This window comes from Ovis aries, chromosome 16, assembly GCF_016772045.2.
Source record: "Ovis aries strain OAR_USU_Benz2616 breed Rambouillet chromosome 16, ARS-UI_Ramb_v3.0, whole genome shotgun sequence".
In the NCBI taxonomy this organism is placed as follows: domain Eukaryota; kingdom Metazoa; phylum Chordata; class Mammalia; order Artiodactyla; family Bovidae; genus Ovis; species Ovis aries.
In genome coordinates this window covers 38,458,425-38,484,403 of record NC_056069.1, presented here as the reverse complement: position 1 = coordinate 38,484,403, position 25,979 = coordinate 38,458,425, and the positions used below count along the sequence as shown (strand labels likewise).

Genomic DNA, 25,979 nt, shown 5'->3' with positions numbered 1-25,979 from the left:
TATGCCACTCTTCTCTTTAATTGCCTCCAAGTCTCCAGGTTTTTGAAATTCAAATGCCTGAAAGAGATTTTTCTCATCAGTGGTTTCAACTGGCATCTTTCTTCCTCAAGTTAAGTGTTCAAAATGCCTGGCTCTTGCACAAGAAATAGAGGATGCGATGAGAAAAAAAGGAAGCAAAACCCATAGGTAGGGGTAGGGAGGGACAGTAATTAATAGTTACAAAACACCAGCAGACTGGAGCTAGACCCACAACATACTGGCTCAGCCTCCTCCCCTTCCCTCCTACAAACTCTTGTGGTTCCTAAGTCCTTTATGAAGGACATGCTGCAAACGTGGGCACAAAACACTGCTCACAATGACTGGGCATGTTACTTAAAATAGATTCTTTTCTTTTGGGGGAGGCTCTCTAAAATGATCAGTGTAGGCAAAATTCAGATTCCCATAAGGAACTGGCAAAGCTAAGAGTCCTTTGAGTGAAAAAGCAAGTACAAGACGTGCATTGATATAAACTAGTTCCCTGTCTGCCCCTGATCCTTTATTATTCTACATTTAACAGAAAGGAATCTCTTCCCTTCTGCTTCCAGCAGGAAGACAGTTGCCTTGGAAAAGGCATAGGCAGCATTTACAAAGGAGAAATGGTGGAAAGCTTCCCCAGGAGCAAGGCCAACCTCCCTCCAGTCATGGGGCTGGAATAAGAAAGGGCTGTCTTCTGCCATCTTCTCCTGAGCAGGGAAGGTAGGACCAGCACATGCACTCAGTGCATGAGTTGCACTCTTGTCCCTTGCACTCTCCTCGCCTGCCAAGATGGAGGGGAAAGAACCAGCCAGGATCCTGCAGGATCTCAGTACACAGAAATCCAAATCAAGAGTCTCAGACATGGCTGCTCATAGTCCAGGGTCCCTGTGATAACAGGTCAACTGCTTCAGTATGGAATTCCCTTCTGGGTCAATGTGGGGGAATTTAAAGTTCTGAATCACTCACACTGAGATTCTAACAAAAGAAAAGACCTTTGACCACTTCAAGTTTTAGGAGATTCGTGGAGTATGCAGATTTGGAATCCTGGCTTTAGACTTCTGATTCTCTTTGAAGTCTCTCAGGATCAGAAATTGGAAATTAGAGAAAATGGCCCTGATATAAGCCTTAAAAGTTTTATTTCCCTAAGGACCGAGTGCAAGTTCTGCCCTGCCCAGATCTAAGTCCACTCATCTGATAGGGCATTTAGAATCCTTTCATCCCAAGATGGGATGCCTACCCCATATCCCACAAGTGGAGAAAGATACTACTACATGTGTTCTTCCTCGAGCACAATTTTGCAAAACTACTAAGTGTATAGCTCTTGCACAGGCTACTTGTTCTCCCCAAAAGTCATTCTCTTCCTCTTCATTTTACTAATATAATCTCGTTTTACTCGAGGACATAGTTACCCCTTTGCAGGCTACATTTTCCCTTTTCTCTTGAAGCTAAAGATAAAAGTGTGTTAGCCACTCAGTTGTGTCTGATTCTTTGTGACCGCATGGACTATAGCCCACCAGGCTCCTTTATCCATGGGATTCTCCAGACAAGAGTACTGGAGTGGGTTGCCATGCCTTCCTCCAGGGAATCTTCCCAACCCAAGGATCAAACCCAGGTCTCCTATAGCTCTTGTATTGTAGGCAGATTTTTTTACCATTAAGCCACCAGGAATACCCCTTAAAAACTTGGCTCAGGGTCATATCATGTGGAAACTGTTTTGCCTCTCTGTGGCAATTCCATGAATAGTATCAGTCAGGGTCACTTTTCATGTGGACTTTGCCTGTTCTGCTGGCAGTTCTTGGAGGTGCTGGGATCTAAAAGAATAGGTGGAGCATGGGATATAGAATTGAGGGCTCTTGCTAATTCTGCTGGTTGCCTGAGTCTAGAGGCAGGTATGCCCATCAGCACAGCAGTCCTTCCAAAAGTATTCTGTGGGGTGGTAGGAGCTAACCCCAAGGCAAAGAAATCTGTGCAAGTTCACGAGTCACAGCCTAGGATAGTGTCAATCCAGATTTTTCTCCAAAACACAGCAGAGCTGCTGTGCCTGACAGTTGTGAGTAGGAGCATGCCATGGACCATCTCAGGAAGGGCCTGGGAGAGACCAGAGGCTATAGGCAGACCCACAACTTGGCAGCTGCCCACAGAAGCTCTGGAGCCTATAGCCATAGCCAGACAGTGTCCCACTTTCCTAAAGGCTCAACACTCTTGTTAACACTTTTATTGAAATTTGGGCACCTCCTGCTATCAGACACTACTTCTGACAGAAACATCTTTAGCAAAGGGTGACCAACTGGCACTCCAATATTTCCTTTTTGTTGCTTCCGAAGACAAAAACTAAAATCTTGTAAAGATACAACAGCTCTGGTATGTCATCTCTGCCCAGAAAGAACACAAATGAAAGCAAGGCATGAGGCTGAAGACATGGGGTAAGGAGGAAAGGGAAATGAAAGAAGAGCCACAACAAGGAAAATATTGTGCTCCTGGAAATGAAACTTCACGGTGCTGGGACTCCCCCTTAGAAGCCTGGGTCCTGACTCAGCACACGCTGATAAATGCTAAAGAGGATTTGCTCAGGAGGAGAGCAAAGTGAGACTTCCCCACAGCCATCTTCGCCTACTTGATACACTTGGGTGTTTTCCTTTTTCTTTTCCCATAGTGCTCGGGGCTCCCCAGTCACTCCCCTGAGCTGGCCTGGATGTCTCTTCTCTGGCAGAAGGCAGGGCCCATGGTTGCTTTCCACTTTACGGATAAAATCTAATCTTTAATCAAAGAAGGTAAGTGACAGTGAGAGGGGGAGGTTAATACAGATCTCAGAGAATGTCTTTGGGGACTTTTTTGAGTATTTTTTCAACAACAGATTATAGCCAGTATATCTCTATAGCAACATGCTATCTATTATTACTATTGTTGCTGTTATTTCACTTTATTGTCCTTTAATATTCAATCTCAAGATGAATGAATTTTACATTTTTCTCATTTGGGACAAATTACTAAGTGTTTAAGGGGCTATTTTATAGGTTTCATTTAAAAACTGACTCAGAGAAATACTTTTGGTCTTGAAACAGTTGTTTCCCAAGGGTATTGAAAGAGGCAATACATTGATGTCTGTCCCGCTAACTCTATAACTTCTGTCAAGGATGGAAATAAAATTTCTGTTCATAAAAGAAGAGTTGAGATAGTGAAGATTAGCAAGAAGTTAAGATCTCAGCCTGAATTTTCCCAGGAGCATCTTTATCCTTATTAATCCAGGAAAAAGAGAAAACATGGGATTTCCTAAAGGAACTTGTACCAAGTGAAAAACAACCAACAATCCAAGAGTGCACACCCCTCCAACTGGAATAAAAATTTCAAATCTTGTTGAAGGTCAGTTCTCTGAGCTCTTTAGGACTCTAACCAGTTATACACAAAGGGCATGTAACTTACTACAGTGTGAAAATTTAAGAAAATCTTTTCTGTGTGCTTTGTCAGTTTCACAAATGGTCTGAACGATCACAAAAAAAGGAAGAAAGGAGAGACAGGATCAACTGATCCTGGGAGTCTTACAAAGTCACTCTGTTCTGCTTGTATTTGAGAAAAAAATAAAACACCTTTGCTATGATTCACCACATCATAGGAACTCAAGAAGCTAGAGGAAGACAACATAAGAAGGAAGAGAAAGGACGCAATGAGAAGAAATGATGAGAGACGAGAAGGAGAAAATGTCAGCTCCAGTCAAGCTGCCCCATCAAAAGACTGCTTGCTCAGATCCTGATTCCATGGTCAGAGGCTCCGGTGCCCTGAGCATCTTTCCACTTTTGCTGTTCTCATCTCTCTACTTCTCCCAAAGCCAATAATGACAAGAAATAGAGTAAATGTCTCTGTTTAGGTGGTAGGTGGAGCAAGGGGTTTTCTAAGTTTCTTAGAAACTTAGCTTTTCTAAGTTTCCAAAGGAGCAGCGAGATCTGGGTAAAGAAAGTAGGGAAGGCACCACTGCTCCCCCAGAATCTCTACAGTGAAAAGTGAAGCTTCTCATCTTTGAGCTCCCCACATTTAATATAGGTTTTTCTCTGAGGTCCTTCAGCATCTCCTGCCCCACCCGAAGAGAGTAAGTATACCCGTGGAAATCCCCTGAGCCAACTAGCACATGCTGTACCAAAATATTGTGTCTTGACTTTGTTCTTTTACATCTTCACAACTAAAGGAAAGAGATACAATCAAAATGATAGTCCACTTGAATGATAAACAAGAGAATTTAAAGAGACATGACCCAATTACTCACCCGTGGAGTGACAGCCTGTGAGCAGTTCACGAGGTCTGTGTTGCTGGATGGCTATAATTTGTGATTTCTCTTTGAACACTTAGTTCATGAAAATTTATAATTGCAGCTTTCTTGAAAGGATGTTCAGCCCAACACTCAATCAGGCTTATGATTGTCTAACTGAGCATTCAAAGAAAAATCAGAAGTGAGAACACAAATTATCATTTGATGCACAAAATTGTCACCATTTATTTCTGTCACTCTTCATGGAAGATGTGTGAAAAATGCCGAAAGAAGGCCTCAGCAAATGGAGGAGGTAGACTGTGTCCCATTCAGTTGGCTTCTTGCTTTGAAATGTTCCTTGAATTTGTAATCCATTGTATGACGTTATGAACAGGGCACCCCATGTCTGACACTGGACCTGCCTCAACTCTGAAGAGGGGCTTCCAGGGACTAACACAAATGCCCCACCTCTTCCTTTCACCTCTTATGAGTTTGTCACAGTACCTGTGAAAATGTGCTGAGTCGCTCGGTCTTGTCTGACTCTTTGCGACCCCATGGACTGCAGCCCACCAGGCTCCTCTGTCCATGGGGATTCTCTAGGCAAGAATACTGGAGTGGGTTGCCATGCTCTTCTCCAGGGGATCTTCCCAACCCAGGGATAAAACCCAGGCCTCCTGCATTGCAGGCAGATTCTTTACCAACTGAACCACCAGGGAAACCCATGTAACAATAAGACAAGCTAACTCATGTGACTTTCTAAGACTGCTTTACACTGGGGCAAAGGATGTTATTCATCTTGGTTACTATAGCCATTCTTGGAGCTTCCCAGGTGGCTCAGAAAGTAAAGAATCTGCCTGCAATGTAGGAGGCCTGGGTTCAATTTCTGGGTTGAGAAGAGTCCCTGGAGGAGGAAATGGCCACTCCAGTATTCTTGCCTAGAAAGTCCCATTGACAGAGGAGCCTGGCGGGTTACAGTCCATGGTGTCTCAAAGATCCCGCTACGACTGAGTGCACTTTCCCACTTTCCCATAGCATTCTTACAGGTCCATAGGACCAAAGCTACTCAATAACAGTGAATTGAACAGAAGTTTATAAGTCACTGTCCATTCAGCATCTCTGGAATTGTCACCCTATATTCACAGTCTCGCGGATTTTTCTTAAAAAAAAAAAAAAGGTGAATCAAGACAGTGGTGTTCCATGGCCAGAATCCAGGTTAGATTATCCATGACAAGTCAGACGTGAGCAAAAGTGTGTTGATGACAGAACTGTTATCTGCTTATGACTTTGAACATAAATGATGTGGAAGAGCATCCAACAATTAGTAAGAAGTCATCCAGGCTTGGGCTTCCCTGGTGACTCAGCGGTAAAGAATCTTCCTGCAACACAGAGGTTGTGGGTTTGATCCCTGGGTCAGGAAGGTCCCCTGGAGCAGAGCATGGTAACCCTCTCTAGTATTCTTGCCTGGAGAAGTCCATGGACAGAGGAGCCTGGCAGGCTAGAGTTGGATACTGAAGCGACTTAGCATGCACGCAGCCAGGCTTGACAAATATCATGGTTTTAACCATGAGGCTGTTTTGAGGACAATTTTTATGGACAAACTAGTTTAAGGAGAGTCTAAATGACCTCTATCATTGTCTCAGAATTCTGTCCTGTATACGTCGGTACCAGTGCGGCACACATGTATCTTATATTCTTGAAAAGCTGTGTGGGAATCAGATTTTCACAACTAGAATCCTATTTTAAATACACAGGGAAAACTGTTTATCCATTAAACAAAGGGTCGGCAGATTTTTTCTGTAAAGAGCCAGATAGTGAAGATTTTACACTTTGTGTGATGTACAGTTGGTGATAGAATCACAAAGCAACCATGTATCAACACAACTTTACTTACAAGACCAAGTGTATGTGTTAGTCACTCAGTCGTATCCAACTCTTTGTGATCCCACGGACCGTAGCCCACCAGGCTCCTCTGTCCATGGAATTCTTCAGGCAAAATTACTGGAGTGGCTTGCCATTCCCTTCTCCAGGGGATCTTTCCAACTCGGGGATCGGACCCAGGTCTCTTGCATAGCAGGCTGATTCTTTACCATCTGAGCCACCAGGGAAGCCCATTACAAGAACAAGTAGTGGGCCAAATTTGGCTCCTGGGCCATAGCTTGCCAACTTCTACATTAAACAAATAATTCTCAGGTGGCTACTACGATGGATGAGGCATAGGTAACCACCAGTGATACACAAAAAAAATACACAACAGAAAAGCTTGTGGAACCCTATCATGTATGTTCAGAGATGGGAGGCAGGACAATTTAAAATATACCTGCAGTAAATGACTTCATTAAGTACACAATCTTCCTTCACAGCAACACTCACTCAGAAAAGCAATTGATAAACTTTGTCTGTTTAGATTTTTGTCTCATGAATCTTTTAAAGTGGATCTAAGATAGTTCAAGCCTAGATTTGAATCCACCACCTCCATCTGAAATAAGGCCAGTACATTTGGGGTCAGCCAGGGATGCCGAAGAGGTACCAGCCTCTGAAAGGCTCCATCCCTTCCTTTCCTCTTCTTCTGCTTACAACAGCGATACTTTTACTCACACTTCCTGTTTCTGGCACTTGCCTTCTTTTCTTCTGTTTAGACTTCCCCCCTACTTCCCCGCTGTGGTTAAACAAGTATAAAGTCCTAAAGCTATAGATTTAAGTTGCTCGCTCTCTCTCTCTCTCATTCATTCCTACGCATAGGCTCACGCGCTGGCTGTCTCCTCTATTTCTCTCTCAGAATGACACTTCTAAGTAGAGCTTTGGGTATGCTTTTCTATTTACTTCAAGCTGTTTCTGGAGAAAGTGGCTATGCAGAAAATGGTGAGTCATTTCTGATTTTTCTTCATGATTTCAGATGATTCCTAGCATCTATTTCAGTTGCTCAGATCCCTAATAGACTGGAGTGGGGCACTGGGTTAAATTTAAGGGAGTTTGAGGGCTTACCACCATTTTGCCTGTTCTAACCACCAGGACAGGGGGCCTGGGGCCAACACTGCAAGTGGTCTGTAAAGCCTTAGAATTGTCAAGGGATGCACTTGACTCTCCCAGTGTGAATCTTAAATATTTGTTGATGCCTCTGATCTTACAAAAAGAACACCCATAGAGACCCAATGGTTATGCTTGTTAGAGAACCTTCAAGGTAACTTTACCTTGCTAAGAAAAGAAGCTCATTTTGTTTTGCTTTATCTTTTTAGGAGGCTCCAAAAATATCACTTTCAAGATAAAATAGTATCTAGAAAACAACCACTTTGTCTGCACTTACCTTTGCGTTTTCTCAGCACCTATTCCAGTATCTAGAACATAGCAGACATTTAACAAATATTTGAAAATTTCTTCAAAACACATGTAAGAATTAAAGATTTTAAAATTAAAAAAATAAAAACTAAAAAAAATAAAAAAATATGATCTAACTCCACAAAATAAATAAATTAATTAATTAAATTAAATAACCAAAAAAAAAAAAAAAACTTTAGTTTTGGTGTGATCATGTGGTATTCTTAGTGAATAACTGAATAGGGGTAAGATCTGAATGAGTTCTTTTTGAAATATATTTAACTGTATCCAGGCCAATGAATTTATCATCATATAATAAGTCTCTTTAGAATCCTTAAATACTTAGTACCTAGAGGCAGATGGTGTCTACTTTGTAAATCTATTGTAATTACAACTGAAATTATGCAAAGATGAAGTGGCCCAGAGGAGCCACCTGGAAACTTGGACCACCAAATTGTTCCTGAAAATTAAATGCTTTCACTTCAAGATTTTAAAAGTATTTGCGTAGTGAAGCTATTAAGCACATCAGCCTAAGACTCAGCTTAGATAGCTTAAGTCATGTAATCACTAAGGAAGGAAATCCCTAGCATATTTTCATTAATGGAATTGTCTGAGGGTTGACATTTTTCATAGTGTGACTGTGAATGAATCACTTTGTGGGGGATGATAATTATTTCATGGTAAATGTTTTCTTGTGTCTGTACATGTAGATGCTTGGCAGGTAACACATAAATCTTACCCTTTGGAATATAATATATCCCTTCTGCTCCCCCAACCCCCGCGTGGTCATTTTATTTTAAAAACAAATTAATGATTCTCATTGAAAGCTGAGTTTTCACTTCAACTTTTTAAATTTCAGGGTATTTTTTAAGAAATCTGTAACCACCCATCCACATGATTACTTCAAAATACTTCTCGGTTTGAGGTGTCAGGAATTCAAAATAATCAACTGCTCTTTGTTAAAGATAAGTTAGTTCTCTGATAAGCATAAGAGTTATCAAGAGAAGAAGATACTTTTTAAAAATCCAAATCATTTATACTTTTAATCAACTAAGCCCTTCCAGTAGGGAAACTTCTAAACCACGTTGTCTTGTCTATAATACATATTTCAAAAATTCTAATTTTTATAAGTGAGCATTTTTTAAAAACTCACTGTTCATAAGCTCTATGTAATTTCAAAGCTGTAGTCATAATAATACCTTTGACAAAACACTCTTTTTCAAAGGAGCCCCCAAAGACTTCATGTATATTCTTCGAATTAGAATTCCTTTTTTTTATCTTTTCTCTATTTCTCAAAGACTGTGATAATAGTCTTAGCAAGCCCTTATTTAGTGCCTTCTGTGTTCTAAGCAAGATCTTTGTACTCAGTGATTCCTCTTAGTAACACGAATTTAAATATCACAACCCTGAAGCTTAGAGAGGACCTGATGAAGGATTACAGCTATACAGTGGAACAGCCAGGATTTAGATCCACACCTGTCCACCTCTGTTGCTGGAGGTCTTAACCACTCTGTATATGACTCTTAATTAAGCTGAGAGCAGATATGACATTCTCTTTGTAAAATACCATGCAATTTTTCAGGTTATTGAGGGGACTTTTCTTGTTTACAAAGCAACTTTGGCTCAGAATCAATGAGCTCAGAACCTGCTAAACAACCAATGAGCTATTTCTCAAAACACAGCCATTTTAACTGTATGACCACTACTTTTTTCTCTTTCATGGAAGTATTAATTTACAATGTTGTGTTAGTTTCAAGTTGACCCACAAATGTCTGAATCCAAAGAGTAATGTAGGTTCTGTTGTACCAGATTGGTAGACGTTCTAAGGAAGAGAAAATATTTAGAGTGCATGAGTACTGTCATATAAGGGCAGGCTAAAGCCACCCAGAACCATTCCATCAAGAAAGGTGCCAGCAATTAGGGGACTGGATCTCACTCGGTAAGATTAGGAGTGAATATTTTGACATGGGAGCCCCAAATAGTGGGCTGCCCCTCATTATTTAAAACTGCCATTAAAAAGAGGGCCATATCCAGCTGAAATACAGTTCAGTTCAGTCACTCAGTCATGTCCAACTCTTTGCGACCCCATGGTGTGCAGCACACCAGACTCCCCTGTCCATCACCAACTCCCGGAGCTTGCTCAAACTCATGTCCTTTAAGTCGGTGATACCATCTAACCATCTTATCCTCTGTCGTCCCCTCCTCCTCCTGCCTTCAATCTTTCCCAGCATCAGGAGTCTGCTGGTGGCAGAATTGTGAGCTCGATGGACTCTAGGTGTAGTCAGAAGGAACAGTGCCTGCAGCTCTTACCTAGGTGTGGCTCTTCAAGATTTGTTGCTTTGACTGAACTGAACTTTCTCTCAACCGGTTGGTCCACTCACAACCAGCTTTACTAATTCTCCCAAAGAAATACTGGGTTGTTGAAGTAAAGAGGATTCTGTCTGTAATCCCACGGCCTTCAGGATACTCAGTTGGGGTTTAATTTTCAGTATATTCTCTATCCTATTTAAAGCCTGTGCTGTGTTGTGCTGTGCTTAGTCGCTCAGTCGTGTCTGACTTTTTGCGACCCCATGGACTGTAGCCCGCCAGGCTCCTCTGTCCATGGGGATTCTCCAGGCAAGAATACTGGAGTAGGTTGCCATGCCCTTCTCCAGGGGATCTCCCCAACCCCTAGAGCTTCAATTTTCTAGTACCGGTGGCCAAAGTAGTTTCAGTATCAATGGACCTTGAAGCAGTCATAGCTCACACTCAATCTCTCTGAGAATGGCTTTGGTTACTCTGGATTTTCTCAGATCCCAGATGGAGTATCTTTGATGACATATTTTTCTTTTTTAAATACTATTAAATATACACACAAAATATATATTTAATCTTACGGGCTTCAATCTATCTTAAGAAATCAAATACTATCTCTAAAAGACAGTACTTTCAAAAAGCAATGGCATAAAAATTCTGGTTTCCCACATGCTTCTAGAATTTTTCTCATATTCATAAAACACAATATCTGTAAAAGGAAGATATACTAGCACAGAAGTAGTATCTTTAAGATTTATGGGAAGCTCCACCAAGTCTGAGTCTTGTGATGTAATTTTTTCTGATCCTGTTTGCCTCAGTTAGTAGCTTAAGACAAGCGGCCTTAAATAAATATTCACACAGTGGGAAAAATCAATGGGATTTTTAGGTGGGATATCTGTTTAGGTAAGGGAAAGCTCCTGTTTTAAGAAGTGAACTTCTGACTGCAAGATAGCTATCATCTTCTATCATTCATTCAAAAAATATTCTTGGGAGGCAATAAAGGAAAATTAGTAATAAAGTACAAGGTTAGATTAGGTGGCACATAAATAATAGAGTATCTCATTTAAATGTATAGACTAACAAAGAAATACTCATTATATAAAAGAAAGGATGCATTTAGTGTCTCGTTCTGGATCTCCAATGCTCTTGCCCAATAGCGAGATATTTATAAATCTTTGGAGACTATTTATTAATTGTGATGACTTTTTTCTATTAGAAAAAAATCTATGCTTATGAAGCTTTGTCTGAGTTTTGTCATTTTGTTTGTTTTTATTTTTGTTTTTTTCGAAGTCCTATTTCTTGTCTTGCCCTTGGGCTTTCCTTCTTTAGACAAACAATCAACATTCCATGTTTGCCATGAAAGGCTACCATTCCAGCAACATCAGTCCAGATTGCACAAGGAGGCACTTATTGGCTTCATTAACATCTGTAGGTTTGTTCCTTGCCAGGAGATTTTGATGACACAGAACTGGATGACTACTCATTCTCATGCTACAGTCAGCTGGAAGTGGATGGACTCCAGCACTTGCTGACCTGCACGTTTGATGACTCGGACATCAACAGCACCAATCTGGAACTTGAAATATGGTGAGGAATGGTGCCTTCAAAGGGTGCTTAGAAATCCCCCATCTCTCTTTTGTATACTACACACAGCAACAGCTGCAAAGGAGAGTATGGGGGCTAATTATCAAATATTAAAATTGAGTAAATTCCAAAAATTTCCTCAAACTCCTTGTCTTTCACCAAGAGACTCAAGCAAAGAAACACTCAGGAGCTCATCTATCAGGTCTTCGCTGCTACAACCAAATGATGGTGTGGATATGGGAGGTCCCACATCCCTCCTGACTTCAAGTCAGAATTTAAATTCTGATTGTCCTGGTTCATTCCTCCCCTAAAGGCTCTTTGCCCAACATGGAACAATCTAGTGTCTTCAAGCCATACTCCTGGGCGGGTGCCTGGTTTCTGATCCTAACACAAGCACTTAGCTAGCTTTTTAACCTCGAGTAAGTTGTGTAACTTATCTATTCCTTTGTTTCTTCACCTGTTAAATACCACCTCATAGGGAGATGTGATGGTTAAATAATGTAATACTTCAATTATTTAATTAGATGACACATCCAGTATGTAATAAGTAATGAAAAACGGACATTAAGTCAAAACTCTGTGAATCTAGACCCAACTGCCACCCAGCCAGTTGCCGATACCAGTTTTCTAAAAATCCACAGGAAGAAATTGACTCTGGGTTTCATGGAGCCACTAAGAAAGGTAAAAAGAAAGAGAAAGTCTCTTAGTGGGTTTGAAAGTTTAGTAAAGAGCTCAGAGAACTTATCTTCTCCCTCTTCCACAAAACATCTCTTGTTGCCAAGAGTTACTATCTCTGATGACTTGAAAAAAAATACTCTGTCATGAAATTCTGACTTGTGGCTATTTCCAAATTCATATCAGATGACCTAATTTTAGTTAGTTGTATAGTAAGGAAAATGAGTCAAAATCTACCAGTAGTAAAAGAGGGCTTCTTATATTCCATAGACAGCCAATCTCCCATGACACATGGTCTTGACAAGTCCTGGATCCCATGTCTTATGTTAATTCCCTGCCTCTGTGCATGCAATATCTCCTGCTAAGGTCTTTGGATAAATATGACCTTGAACTTGAATGCCACAGTGTGTTCTCAGTCTGCCTCTGTCAGTTCACTTTTATCACATGCTTTCCAGGAATAACATACATCTAGAGAAAAGGAACCTACAATGTCCAGGGTCTGTGCAACAAGTACACTACACTAAAGCTGCTGAACAACTCATTCAAAAGATGCACATCATTTTTGTGGGCAAAACCCCTCTGACACAGAGGTCTACTTTGCCTCTCCAGTTAGCTGGGTGGTAAACAGCAGCGGTTTTATTTGGGGAGGTGGAGATAGACCTTCTGTCCACTTTCACTCATAACAGTATCTGACCACTTCCTTGGCCACTTGAACAAACTTCCTCACTTCCTTTCACGAGTCTCTTGATTTCTCCTGTCGTATTTTAACCTGTCTGTAGCCTCCGTTTGGGTTGCTAGGTTGGATTCAGATATTTCCATTGGAAAAGGATTGTTTTAAGACATGTTTTCCACGTTAAAAAGTAAGTATGAAGCCCTCAGTAGGCTAAGATGCTTCTGGAAGGCAATCATTTTTGCAAAGTTAGCTACACCTTGAGGGGAAGATTCATGCAACTCCTGGATTCTGAGCAGTCATGTAGCTCAAGTTAAGTGTGTGTTAAGTCATTTCAGTCATTCCTGACTCTTTGTGATTCTATGGACTATAGCCCACCAGGCTCCTCCTGGGATTCTCCAGACAAAATTACTGGAGTGGGTTGCCATGCCCTCCTCCAGGGGATCTTCTTGACGCAGGGATCGAATCTGCATCTCTTATGTCCCCTGCATTGGCAGGGATTTTTGTTTTGCTTTGTTTTGTTTTTACCACTTAGGGCCACCTGGGGCACATGGGGGGCTGTAGCTCAAGTTAAAGCCCCTTAAATAGTGTTGAATTTTCTGCAAAGTTTGGACTTCTGTCCCCCAAAATTGCTTTATGCAAGCTTTTCTCTTTTTTTCTGTGAATATAAATTTATAAAGAAAGAAATTGGAAATCACTGGAAACTGAGTTCTGCTGAAGTCTTTACACAGGTGGGATTTTTGATGGAAACCAGATGTTTCCCAGAGGGCTCACCAGGGTTATTTTCCAACAAGCACTTACCACCTGCCTGATCTGGCCGCCAGACTCCCAGACTTAGAAACCAGTAATTTAGTGTTCGATATGTGGATCCATCTTTCGGGGATGGACTTGGGTTAGCCAAAATCACAGAGGCAAATGACCAGCATGCCAAGTGACAACCTCACATGGATAAATGCAACTCTTACAGTGACCCAAATATTCATCCCACGCTCAAGTCTTTGAGGGGAGGTGGCAGAGAGGGCAGTAGATCATACATCAGTATAAATGCACTCTCACTGGGGGATCTAGAAATTTTTTGTTCACCAGCACCCTGACCGGCTCCCAGCTACTGGCAGTGACAAAGCTGAAGCTCCGGAAACAGGCAGGGAGGTTGTTATCCCAATAATCAATATAACCAATAACCCAATAACTAGCTCTGTGACCCGAGAATCACATTTAAAGTCTGATCATAACAACCACTCACACTGGGGTAGAAGGATTAGTGTTTGGCTTATGGTTGGTGCCTGTAAATGATATTTAATTTTGTGTCATGGGATTTTCATTTAAATATGTGATCCAAAGGTTCAGTAAATATAGAAGCAAAACAAAGGAAATCTGTTTGTTGATTTTATTGATAAAACCAGAGTTATTTGATTCAGATCTCAAAGTGGTTAATTTTCTTTTTTAAATTTAGTTGCTAGCTTCTTAAAATCTAGGTATCTCTTTTTGAAAATCAGATCTGGTAATACTGGTCCCAGACAGAAAAAATTAACTGAACAGAATTCTGATGGCTTCTATAGATGGGGAATTAAATCTCAGTCCTGAAGTTAGCCCACTGTTCTCATTTTTACTACCCACGTGGACACCATAGACATGTAAATTTGGGCCCCTGCTTTTTAGCTGTTTGCATAATTTCACAGGCAGCTCTCAGAAGGTAATTGTATTTCCTTTATTTCCACATTCGTGGAGGCACCACAGTCACTCCCATGTGCCACCTACAGATACCACTTCAAATATCTCTTTTTTATTTCATCAATTACCTCCAACATCAGAGGCTACATCCAACCCAGGCTACCTCATGTTCTTGACTTAACTAGCAATATCTGTCAAGTGCTGTTAATCTAGTCCTTTCTAAACCATACTAACTTTTGAGAAGACTCTGTCTTTTAGGATCAAATGAGGAATAACCTCTGTGGTTTGTTTTTAGTATTTCCTGTTTGCAGCAACAAGAGAAACGTGTTTATCACACTAAACTACACAAATTTGTAGGAGATTGAAGAAAGTGTCATTAAGGTGAAGAATCCTGTGGTCCCCAGCAGTCTCTATTTTCAGAAAAAAAGGAATTTGTCTAAGTAGCTTAGGGTTGATGTCCTCCATGGGGCCAATTTTGCCAGCCTATGGGTCTACTTGGGTACCTGTAGTAATCTTTTCTCCCCACCAAAATACCCTCAAACCACACTATCCAACAGAAATATAATATGACCCACAAATGTGGGAGTGATATATGTAATTTAAATTGTCTACTGCTGCTGCTAAGCCACTTCAGTCGTGTGGACTCTGTGTGACCCCATAGATGGCAGCCCACCAGGCTCCCCCGTCCCTGGGATTCTCCAGGCAAGAACACTGGAGTGGGTTGCCATTTCCTTCTCTAATGCATGAAAGTGAAAAGTCAAAATGAAGTCGCTAAGTTGTGTCTGACTCTTCACGACCACAGGGACTGCGGCCTTCCAGGCTCCTCCATCCATGGGGTTTTCCAGGCAAGGGTACTGGAGTGGAGTGGGTGAAAACTAATTTTAATAACATCTTATTTAATGTAATTTTGCCAAAATATTATCATTTCAACCTACATGAACAAAAAATATGAACAGTAGGAATACAAATATTCATGAGGTATTTTGAATATCTACATCTTCAAAATCTGTTATTTCATATTTGGAGCACATCTCAATTTAGACAAGCCATATTTCAAAGATTCAATATCCACACTTGGGGTTGTGGCCATTGTGTTGGGGAGTGTAGTCCTCAGTTCAGTTCAGTTCAGTTCATCTCAGTCGCTCAGTCGTGTCTGACTCTGTGACCCCATGAATCACAGCATGCCAGGTCTCCCTGTCCATCACCAACTCCAGGAGTTCTCTCAGACTCACGTCCATCAAGTCAGTGATGCCATCCAGCCATCTCATCCTCTGTCGTCCCCTTCTCCTCCTGCCCTCAATCCTTCCCAGCATCAGAGTCTTTTCCAGTGAGTCAACTCTTCACATGAGGTGGCCAAAGTACTGGAGTTTCAGCTTTTGCATCATTCCCTCCAAAGAAATCCCAGGGCTGATCTCCTTCAGAATGGACTGGTTGGATCTCCTTGCAGTCCAAGGAACTCTCAAGAGTCTTCTCCAACACCACACTTCAAAAGCATCAATTCTTCAGCGCTCAGCTTTCTTCACAGTCCAACTCTCACATCCATACATGACCACTGGAAAAACCATAACCTTGACTAGACAGACCTTTGTTGCCAAAGTAATGTCTCTGCTTTTCAATATGCTACCTAGGTTGGTCATAACTTTTCTTCCAAGGAGTAAGCGACTTTTAATATCATGGCTGCAGTCACCATCTGCAGTGATTTTAGAGACCAAACAAATAAAGTCTGACACTGTTTCTACTGTTTCCCCATCTATTTCCCATGAAGTGATGGGACCGGATGTCATGATCTTCGTTTTCTGAATGTTGAGCTTTAAGCCAACTTTTTCACTCTCCTCTTTCACTTTCATCAAGAGGCTTTTTAGTTCCTCTTCACTTTCTGCCATCAGGGTGGTGTCATCTGCATATCTGAGGTTATTGATATTTCTCCCAGCAATCTTGATTCCAGCTTGTGCTTCTTCCAGTCCAGCGTTTCTCATGATGTACTCTGCATAGAAGTTAAATAAGCAGGGTGACAATATACAGCCTGATGTACTCCTTTTCCTGTTTGGAACCAGTCTGTTGTTTCATGTCCAGTTCTACCTGTTGCTTCCTGACCTGCATATAGGTTTCTCAAGAGGCAGGTCAGGTGGGCTGGTATTCCCATCCCTTTCAGAATTTTCCACAGTTTATTGTGATCCACACAGTCAAAGGCTTTGGCATAGTCAATAAAGCAAAAATAGATGTTTTTCTGGAACTCTCTTGCTTTTTCGATGATCCATCAGATGTTGGCAATTTGATCTCTGGTTCCTCTGCCTTTCCTAAATCCAGCTTGAACTTCAGGATGTTCACGGTTCACGTATTGCTGAAGTCTGGCTTAGAGAATTTTGAGCATTACTTTACTAGCGTGTGAGATGAGTGCAATTGTGCGGTAGTTTGAGCAGGCTTTGGCATTGCCTTTCTTTGGGATTGGAATGAAAACTGACCTTTTCCAGTCCTGTGGCCACTGCTGAGTTTTCCAAATTTGCTGGCGTATTGAGTGCAGCACTTTCACAGCATCATCTTTCAGGATTTGAAACAGCTCAACTGGAATTCCATCACCTCCACTAGCTTTGTTTGTATTGATGCTTTCTAAGGCCCACTTGACTTCCCATTCCAGGATGTCTGGCTCTAGGTGAGTGATCACACCATCATGATTATCTTGGTTGTGAAGATCTTTTTTGTGCAGTTCTTCTGTTTAGTCCTAGAACATTCCTAATCCTAGCAATACACACTTAGCACCAAGTAAGTTGTTTTAATTTAATTAAGTGAATGGAAATGAATTGGATTGACTCGAGTTGAGCCACTCATGGGAGACACTGAGTTTCCTTTGGTCACCTGAAGCCAGGGTCAGTGGCATGAAATGAGGTTGTCTGTTCTAGACCACAGTTGTCTCATAGTCCCATCATGGCTTCCCCTCCACAAAGAGCAGATCCTAGCGCTCAGGGCCCTTAAAGGGTGCCCATCCTTGAGGGGTCGCTAAGAGTCGGACACGACTGAGCGACTTCACTTTCACTTTTCACTTTCATGCATTGGAGAAAGAAATGGCAACCCACTCCAGTATTCTTGCCTGGAGAATCCCAGGGACGACGGAGCCTGGTGGGCTGCCGTCTATGGGGTCGCACAGAGTCGGACATGACTGAAGAGACTTAGCAGCAGCAGCAGCAGCAACAGCAGCCTTGTAAGACAGCCAGATGGTGATGCTTTATTGTTGTTGCTCATTACTCACATTTCTTGAAAAGCAAGAATGAATTGAGAATATCATTTTAGATTCTTCTCAAATGTCCAACAGTACTGGAACATTCCTACATGCTACGGATCTGTAATTGAACATTCCACACACGTCTACTAGAGAGCTCAGGAATGATCCTGGAAAGGGCTTATATATGCACATGCAGAGAAAAGTGTACACACATCCAGTTTGACCCCAGAAAACCAACACACATTCTACATTGTGGATAGCAAATGACCTTTGGAGAATATACTCTCCATATTTTTTTTTCTAAAAAAATCTGATTAATGAGAAGAATTCTCTTCACAGAAGCCAACCATTTTCTTCCACAATCCTCACTTCCAATTTGACCCAGTTTACTTCTTTTTAGGACTCTGTGGCTGGATTTAAAGGGCATGTAGGGAAAGCAAACTGGTAACCATGGTTATCACAAGAGATGTGAATCAAACTGGGGGTTGAACGAAAGAAATGAGTAATTTTCCTTTTACTCTGCATTGTTTACTTTTACAGTGAGAATACATACTCTGCTTTACTTCTTTAATTTTTATGTTGTTTGTTAATTTCATTTTACTTTCTTTTTTGATTACAGTTCATTTGGGGATAAAGTTTACCTATGGTAAAATGTACAAATACTAAATGAGTTTTGAGAAACATATATGACATGTTGCCATCACCTCAGTTGAGATGCAGAAAATTCCTTTCACCCTAGAAGGACGCATCATGTCCCCTTTCAATCTCTCATCTTCTGTGAGAAATCAGTTTTGAATTCTATCACCCTTTGGTTTGGCTGGTTTCTGATAGTTCTTATAAATGAAACAATACACTGCTCCCTCTTTTCTGTGACTTCTTTCACACAACAAAATGTTTTTGAGATTTATCCATGTTTATGCTTATCTCATAGCTCATCTTTCCAATTGCTGAATATTAATTCCACTGTTCAAATATATGATAGATTTTTTTTTTGGAACTTTTACTCTTATCCTCATCCATCTTTACAAATTATTGATCAAAGTTAGATTGTGAGATTTTATTTCTTTACCTGAATATATAAGTTAAGCAAATATCTCTCTATAAATAGTTAGCAGGGAGGAAGGGTTGAGGAGAGGGATAGTTAGGAAGTTTGGGATTGACACATACACACTGCTATATTTTACACGGATAACCAACAAAGACCTACTGTATAGCACAGGGAACTCTGTTTAATATTATGTAACAACCTAAGTGGGAAAGAATTTGAAAATTTGGTACATGTACGTTGTTGTACTTTTTGTTGTTGTTGTTTAGTTGCTAAGTCCTGTCTGACTCCCAGACTTCTCTGTCCACGGGATTTCCCAGGCAGGAATACTAGAGTGGGTTGCAATGACTTCCCCCAGAGGATCATCCTGACCCAGGGATCAAACCTGTGTCTATTACATTGACAGGCAGATTCTTTACTGCTGAGCCACTGGAAAGCATATACACGTATATGTATAACCACATCACTTCGTTGTACACCTGAAACCAACACAACATCATTAATCAGCTATACTCCAACAAATTTATCACAAATTTTTAATGCTTTTTTTTTTGATGGACATTTGAGTTTTCTCAAGTTTGAGATTATTCTTTTTTAAGTTGCCATTAAGATTCTTTCACAAATCAGTTTAATACAAATTTTCACTTCTTTGAAGTAAAAACCTCGGAGTGGAATTACTGTATCACTGGTGGGTGTGTATTTACCTTTATAAGAAACTGCCCAACAAGTTTTCCAAAGTAGTTACATCGTTCTACTCTCCTGCTCTCGATATATGAGAACTGCACATCATTCCCAATATTTGACTTTGAAATAGCATCTCGTGATTTTATTACATTTTCCAAGTGACAAATAATGTTGACCACTTTTTCATGTACTGTTGGCCATTTACATATATTCTTTTGGTAAATATCTGTTAGACTTTTGTCTTTTTTCATTGAATTATTTGTCCCTTGGGTGTGAATTCTTCATATGCTCTACATACAATTATGATGTTAGATATATGTACTACAACTATTTTCTGCTATTTCATTTTATTAATGAATTGTTATCAATGAATCTGCTATTCCCATTTCATTTTATTAATGGCATATTTTAATAAGCAAAAGATTTTCATTTGATGCAGCCCAATTTATTTTATTTTTCTTTTTTATACTTAGTGTTTTTGTGTTATGACTATATTTATGTCTACCCTCAAAGTTAGGAAGATATTTTCTCATGTTTTCTTCTAAACAGTTCATAATTTTAGTCTTTATATTTAGAACTATACGCCATACCCAATTAATTTTTGTGAAATTGAGGTTCATATTTTCCACATATTTGCTCAATTGTTCCAGGACTATTCGCTGAAGAGATTTGTTTCCACTGAATTCATTGGGTGCATGTATTTTAAATCAATTAACCTTATATGTATGAGTCTATTTCAGAACATTATATTTTCCATTGATCAATATTTCTAACTTTGTGACAGTGCTAAGCTGCTTGATGGTCAGAGCCTTATAGTAAGTTCGAAATCAAGTCTCCCAGTCCTTCATCTTTGTTCTACTTTTTTTTAAGTGTTATTTGGCTATTCTGAGTTCTTTGTGTCTCCACATAAATTTTAGAATAAGCTCCCCAATTTTTTAAAAATCCTGCTGATATTTTGATTAAAATCATATATACCAATTTGGGGGAAATCTTCATCTTTTCAGCACTCAATTTGCTAATCCATGAACGTAGCTCTCTGTTTAGATTTCCTTTAATAGCTCTCAAGAATATTTTGTAATTTCCTTTGGAAAGGCCTTAAACATATTTTATTAATTTTATTTCTAAGCATTTTGTGTTTTATTGCTATCATAAGTGGAGCTGTTATTTTTTAAATTTATTTTCCAATTTTTGGACACTAGTCTATAGTAATAAGATTGACTTTTGTAAACTGACCTTAGTGAAATCACTATATTAGTTCCTGTAATTGTGTTGGAATATCTTTATAGTTTTCCATGTGAACAGACATGTCTGAAAATAAAGAAAATTTCATTTTCTTTCTTTCCAAACTAATTATTTTTATTTGTTTCTCTTGCCTTATGCACTGGTTAGAACTCCAGTATATTGTTGAATAAAAGTAGGAAAAATAGATATTCCTGCTTTGTCCTTACCTTAGGAGAAAACTGTTAACTAGTTCACCATCAAGTGTGCTCTTAACCATAGACTTTTTGTAAATACCCCTTATCAGGTTGAGGAAGTGTCTACTGAGAGTTTAGTTGTAAATCGATGTTGAATTTTGTCATGTGCTTTTTCTACACCAATTGAGATGATCAGATTATTTATGTTTTTTATTTTGTTCGTGTGATGAATCATATTGATTGATCTTTGATTGTTGACCCTACCTGGATTTCCTGCAATGCATCCTACTTTATCATTATGTGTTAACCTCAATATATTAACATTTAATTGAGGAATATTAACTTGCAAATTTCTTTTCTGTAATATCTTTGCCAGCTTTTGGTTCCAGATGAGCTACCTTCATAAAACAAGTTGGGAAATGTTCATTTCTTCTCAATTTTCTGAGAGAATTTGTGTAAGATTGGCACTTATGATAGAATTCTTCAGTTTTATCTGGACATAAAATTTTCTTTGTAGGAAAACTTACTAGTAATCAATTTAACTTCTTTGAAAGAAATGGAACTATTGAAACATTCTATGACTTCCTTATTTTCACATTTGGGCACTATTTCTTTTTAGATTAAGTGTTGCAATATTCAACCATTTCTTATCAGAGGTTAGAGTTAATATACTATTTCATGAAAAATATAAGGACCTTGGAACAATACAATTGTACTTAACACATTCTAGCCTCTGTACTACTGTCATATATTTTATATCTATATATATTGTTAATTCCACAATGTTACATTATTTATTTTTAAAAATCTTTTTCATTTCTTTTGGTCACACTATGTGGCATGCAGGATCTTAGTTCCCTGACCAGGGATTGAACCTGTCCCTCTGGTATTGGGAGCACAGAGTCTTAATCACTGGACTGCCAAGGAAGTCCTGAACAATCTTTATCTCTAAAGAATTTATGAAAAGAAAATAGGTGGTGTTTTTTATATTTATTGTGGTACACCTAATTGCTTCCTGTAGATCTGAAATTCCACCTAGTATTATTTCCCTTTGGTCTAAAGAACTTCCTAAAACAACTTATCTCAACTTTTATATAACTGGAACTATCCTTATTTTGCCTTCTTTATGGAAGAACATTTTATATTATAAGGATTCAAAATGGACAATTTTTCCCCTTCCAGAGTCTTCAATATATTATTCCAATGTCTTCTGGGTCACATAATTTCTGATGAGAAGTGATCTACTTCTCTGCATGCTTTCAAGGTTTATTTGCCTTTGCTTTTCAGTCATTTGACCATGATGTACCTAAGTATGGTTTCCTTTGTACTCATTCTGCTTGAATTGGCTGAGTTTTTTAAGCCCAGCAGTTGATATGCTTTCTGACATTTTGGAAATTTGGGAAGATTATTTAGGTATTTTTCAGCCAAATTCTTTCTCTCTTTTTGTTCTGAAACTCTAATTGCATATTTATTTGTCCCCTTGATATTGTCCCATAGGTCAACAAGACTGTTTCTGTTGTTTCAGACTGAATAATTCTATTGATCTATCTTCAACTTCACCAACCTCTGCTTCTGCCATCTTCTATCTGCTATTAAAGCCATCCTTTAAAAACTTTAAATTTGTACTTGTCAGTTATAGTATTTTCATTTTGCTTTCCTTTCTAGTTTCCACTTCTCCACTACAGTTATACATTTGTTCAATAATTATGATAGCATTTTTTGTTTAGCCCTTAAACATATTTACAAAAGCTGCTGAAAAGTTCTTTTCTGCTGGTTCCGATATCCAAGTCATCTTAGGGTCAGTTTCCATTGACTGCTTTTTGTCTTGACTATGTGTCATGTCTTTCTTTTTCTGCTGCTTTGCAACAGCTTTTGAGTGTAGGAAGGGTGCTTTTGAAAATAGCGTAGTTTATTTATTTATTGGGTTTTGATAACTTCCTCTGCTGCTGCTGCTGCTAAGTCACTTCAGTCATGTCTGACTCTGTGTGACCCCATAGACGGCAGCCCACCAGGCTCCCCCATCCCTGGGATTCTCCAGGCAAGAATCCTGGAGTGGGTTGCCATTTCCTTTTCCAATGCATGAAAGTGAAAGTGAAGTCGCTCAGTCGTGTCTGACTCTTCGCGACCCCATGGACCACAGCTTACCAGGCTCCTCCGTCCATAGGATTTTCCAGGCAAGAGTACTGGAGTGGGGTGCCATTGCCTTCTGCCTAACTTCCTCTGGCAAGCATTAATTTTAACTCTGTTACTCAGTTAACTTAGGCTGGATTAATCTCCAAATTTTTCTTTTCAGGCAGCACCAAAAATATCTGTTTAGTTCTTTCTAGAACTATCTAGCTATTTTCACAGTTTCCTTGGAGCTTTCTCCACATTAGCATAATTAAGGGGACATATAATAATTTAAGCAGAGTTTACGTATAGACCCGGTGTCTTCTATCTCTAAAGCGTCTCATTTCTAGGCTTTCCCCCCTTAAAAATACCCAGCCATTCAGGCCAAATGAAATTCTGTCCTCTCACTTAAGATAGTAGAACTGTGGCCTTTTATTAGATTCTAAATGCCCACCACAAAGCACCCTTAGATAAAACAAAACAAACAACATAGAAAGAAGGATCTAATCCACCCTTTTCTAAAGAATTAAATTCCCTTTAGTTTCTGCCTACTTTTGATTATTCTCCAATGCTTTTAAATAGTATTTTCAAAAATATCTTGTTCAAAGTTTATTGTAGTTTTTGTTGAGGGTTAGTGTGATATAAGCTATTCTGGAACTGAAACATACTTGAAAAACTTTTTATATTGAGATCTAGCTGATTAATAAACAGTGATAGCTTCAGGTGAACAGCAAAGGGACTCAGTCTTACATACATATGTATTCATTTTCCCCAAACTCCACTCCCATCCAGCCTGCCGCATAACACTGAGCAGAGTTCCACATGCTATACTGTAAGTCCTTGTTGGTTATCTATTTTTAATACAGCAGGGTATACATGTAGGCTTCCCTGATGGCTCAGTAGTAAAGAATTTGCCTGCAGTGTAGGAGACACAGGAGATATGGATTCCATCCCTGGAAGAATTTTTTTGAAAAAATACAATTTGGAGCTTCAGATGGAGCTGCATTGTAGGCAACATTTTCTTTTCTTGCATTTCCTGAAAGTCTGATCTTTTTGGTCACAGAAGTGACAGAATTCCGTTCCTAGCGCATTTAATCCAAGAAGCATGGGGAGAAGAGTTGATTTAACAATTTGTTGATCAATTAAAAGTGGAACTCAGCCAAAATTACCTATAAAAATTCCAAAATTACCTATTAAGTGTATTTTTTGAATATTTACTTCTATGCGGGGTAGGTGGGGGGTGGGGTTTGTTTTTCCCTGGTGGATCAGACAGTAAAGATTCTGCCTGCAATGTGTGAGACCTGAGTTCAATCCCTGGGTTGAGAAGATTCCCTGAAGGAGGAAATGGCAACCCACTCCAGTATTCTTGCCTGGAGAATCCCATGGACAGAGGAGCCTGGCGGGCTACAGTCTATGGGGTTGCAAAGTGTTGAACATGACTGAGCAATTTACACACACACACATTTTATTTTATGATGGCACTGGGCCTTAGCTGTGATGTGCAACCTCAGTAGTTTTGGCACGAGGGTCCAGCTGCCCCAGGACATGCGGGAGCCTATTACTAGTTCCTCAAACAGGGACTGAATCTGCATCCCCGGCATTGGAAGACAGACTCTTAACCACTGGACCATCAGGGAAATCCCTGTAGTGTATATGGCTTCTTGTATATAATCCTTTAGATTAATTTAAACTTTTTTGTCAATATTTCTTTACATGCGTTATTTTTTTCAATATATTTCTGCAGAACATCAAAAAAAGAAAGAAAGAAATTAGCTTCCCATCTAAACAAAGTATTTCTCTTCTAATAATCAAGTCTAAAAGTTAAGAATGTTTCATTATTTTCATGCACATGTTTGACTAGAGCTTGAGTAAATGACCACATTAGAATGGCAGCAAAAATCTATTTTAATTTTCTCTCTCTCAAACAACATATTAAAAAGCAGAGACATTACTTTGCCAACAAAGGTCCATCTAGTCAAGGCTATGGTTCTTCCAGTAGTCATGTATGGATGTGAGAGTTGGACTATAAAGAAAGCTGAGCACTGAAGAGTTGATGCTTTTGAACTGTGGTGTTGGAGAAGACTCTTGAGAGTCCCTTGGACTGCAAGGAGATCCAACCAGTCCATCCTAAAGGAGATCAGTCTTGGGTATTCATTGGAAGGACTGATGCCGAAGCTGAAACTCCAATACTTTGGCCTCCTGATACAAAGAACTGACTCATTTGAAAAGACCAGGATGCTGGGAAGGATTGAAGGCAGGAGGAGAAAGGGACAACAGAGGATTAGGTGGTTGGATGGCATCACCGACTCAATGGACATGAGTTTGAGTAAACTCTGGGAGTAGGTGATAGACAGGGAGGACTGGTGTGCTGCAGCCCCTGGGGTCACAAAGAGTTGGACATGACTGAGCGACTGAACTGAACAGAACTGAACTCTCAAATGTGGATCTACTCTATGGACAAATTTAAAGCCACACAACTGAAATGTAGATGTGACGCTATTCCATTCTATACAATAATACTTGAATTAAGACAAATTCCTTTTTTGTTTTTACAGTGGGGCGCTTTTGGATGTATATTGCCTGAATTTTAATAAACTGCAAGAGAGGTATTTCCTCAAGACAAAGAAATTCTTACTGATTGGAGACAGTAAAATATGTGTGAAGCTTGAAAAAAAGAACATGACTTGCAGAAAAGTGAACATAGTGAAGATAGGTAAGAAGTTGTATATGGGATATGTTGTCATTTTTCTGATTCTGAAGACAGATATCTGTGTCTAAAGTTTTGGGATGTTAAAAGTGGACAAATCATGAAAACTGCTTACAATAGAAAAGATAAAATTCTCTATCGCACATAATTTTTTAAGAGAAATGAAATTTTGAAACTGATGTTGCTAATTCTTACTGTGAGAGAACTCTGAGGGTCTTCAAATTCAGCTATGAAAAAGGGTGACTGGCACTTACAGCCTGCAGGAAGCATTCATCTGTTTGAAGTGTCTAGCTGGAGCTGGGCCTCCAGTACTTTACCAACTCACATCCTTTCCTTACCTCAC

General features: G+C 39.6%; 1 protein-coding gene across 8 annotated transcripts in view; it reads left to right on the top strand.

Annotated features, from left to right (window-relative positions):
- Window positions 1–2,683: 2,683 nt before the first annotated feature.
- The window catches only part of IL7R (interleukin 7 receptor), a 37,767-nt gene continuing 14,471 nt past the window's right edge, over window positions 2,684–25,979 (top strand). For 3 of the 8 annotated variants that reach the window (XM_004017053.5, XM_042233871.1, XM_060400508.1), the window contains exons 1-3: window positions 6,974–7,111; window positions 11,308–11,446; window positions 25,485–25,642. In XM_004017053.5, the coding sequence (XP_004017102.3) occupies window positions 7,030–7,111; window positions 11,308–11,446; window positions 25,485–25,642 (379 nt within the window). In that variant the 5' untranslated portion in view covers window positions 6,974–7,029. Of the gene's footprint in view, window positions 2,787–6,973; window positions 7,112–11,291; window positions 11,447–25,484; window positions 25,643–25,979 lie in introns of those variants that run through there. The other 5 variants (XM_060400507.1, XM_042233872.1, XM_042233877.1 and 2 more) reach the window with 4 other exon arrangements.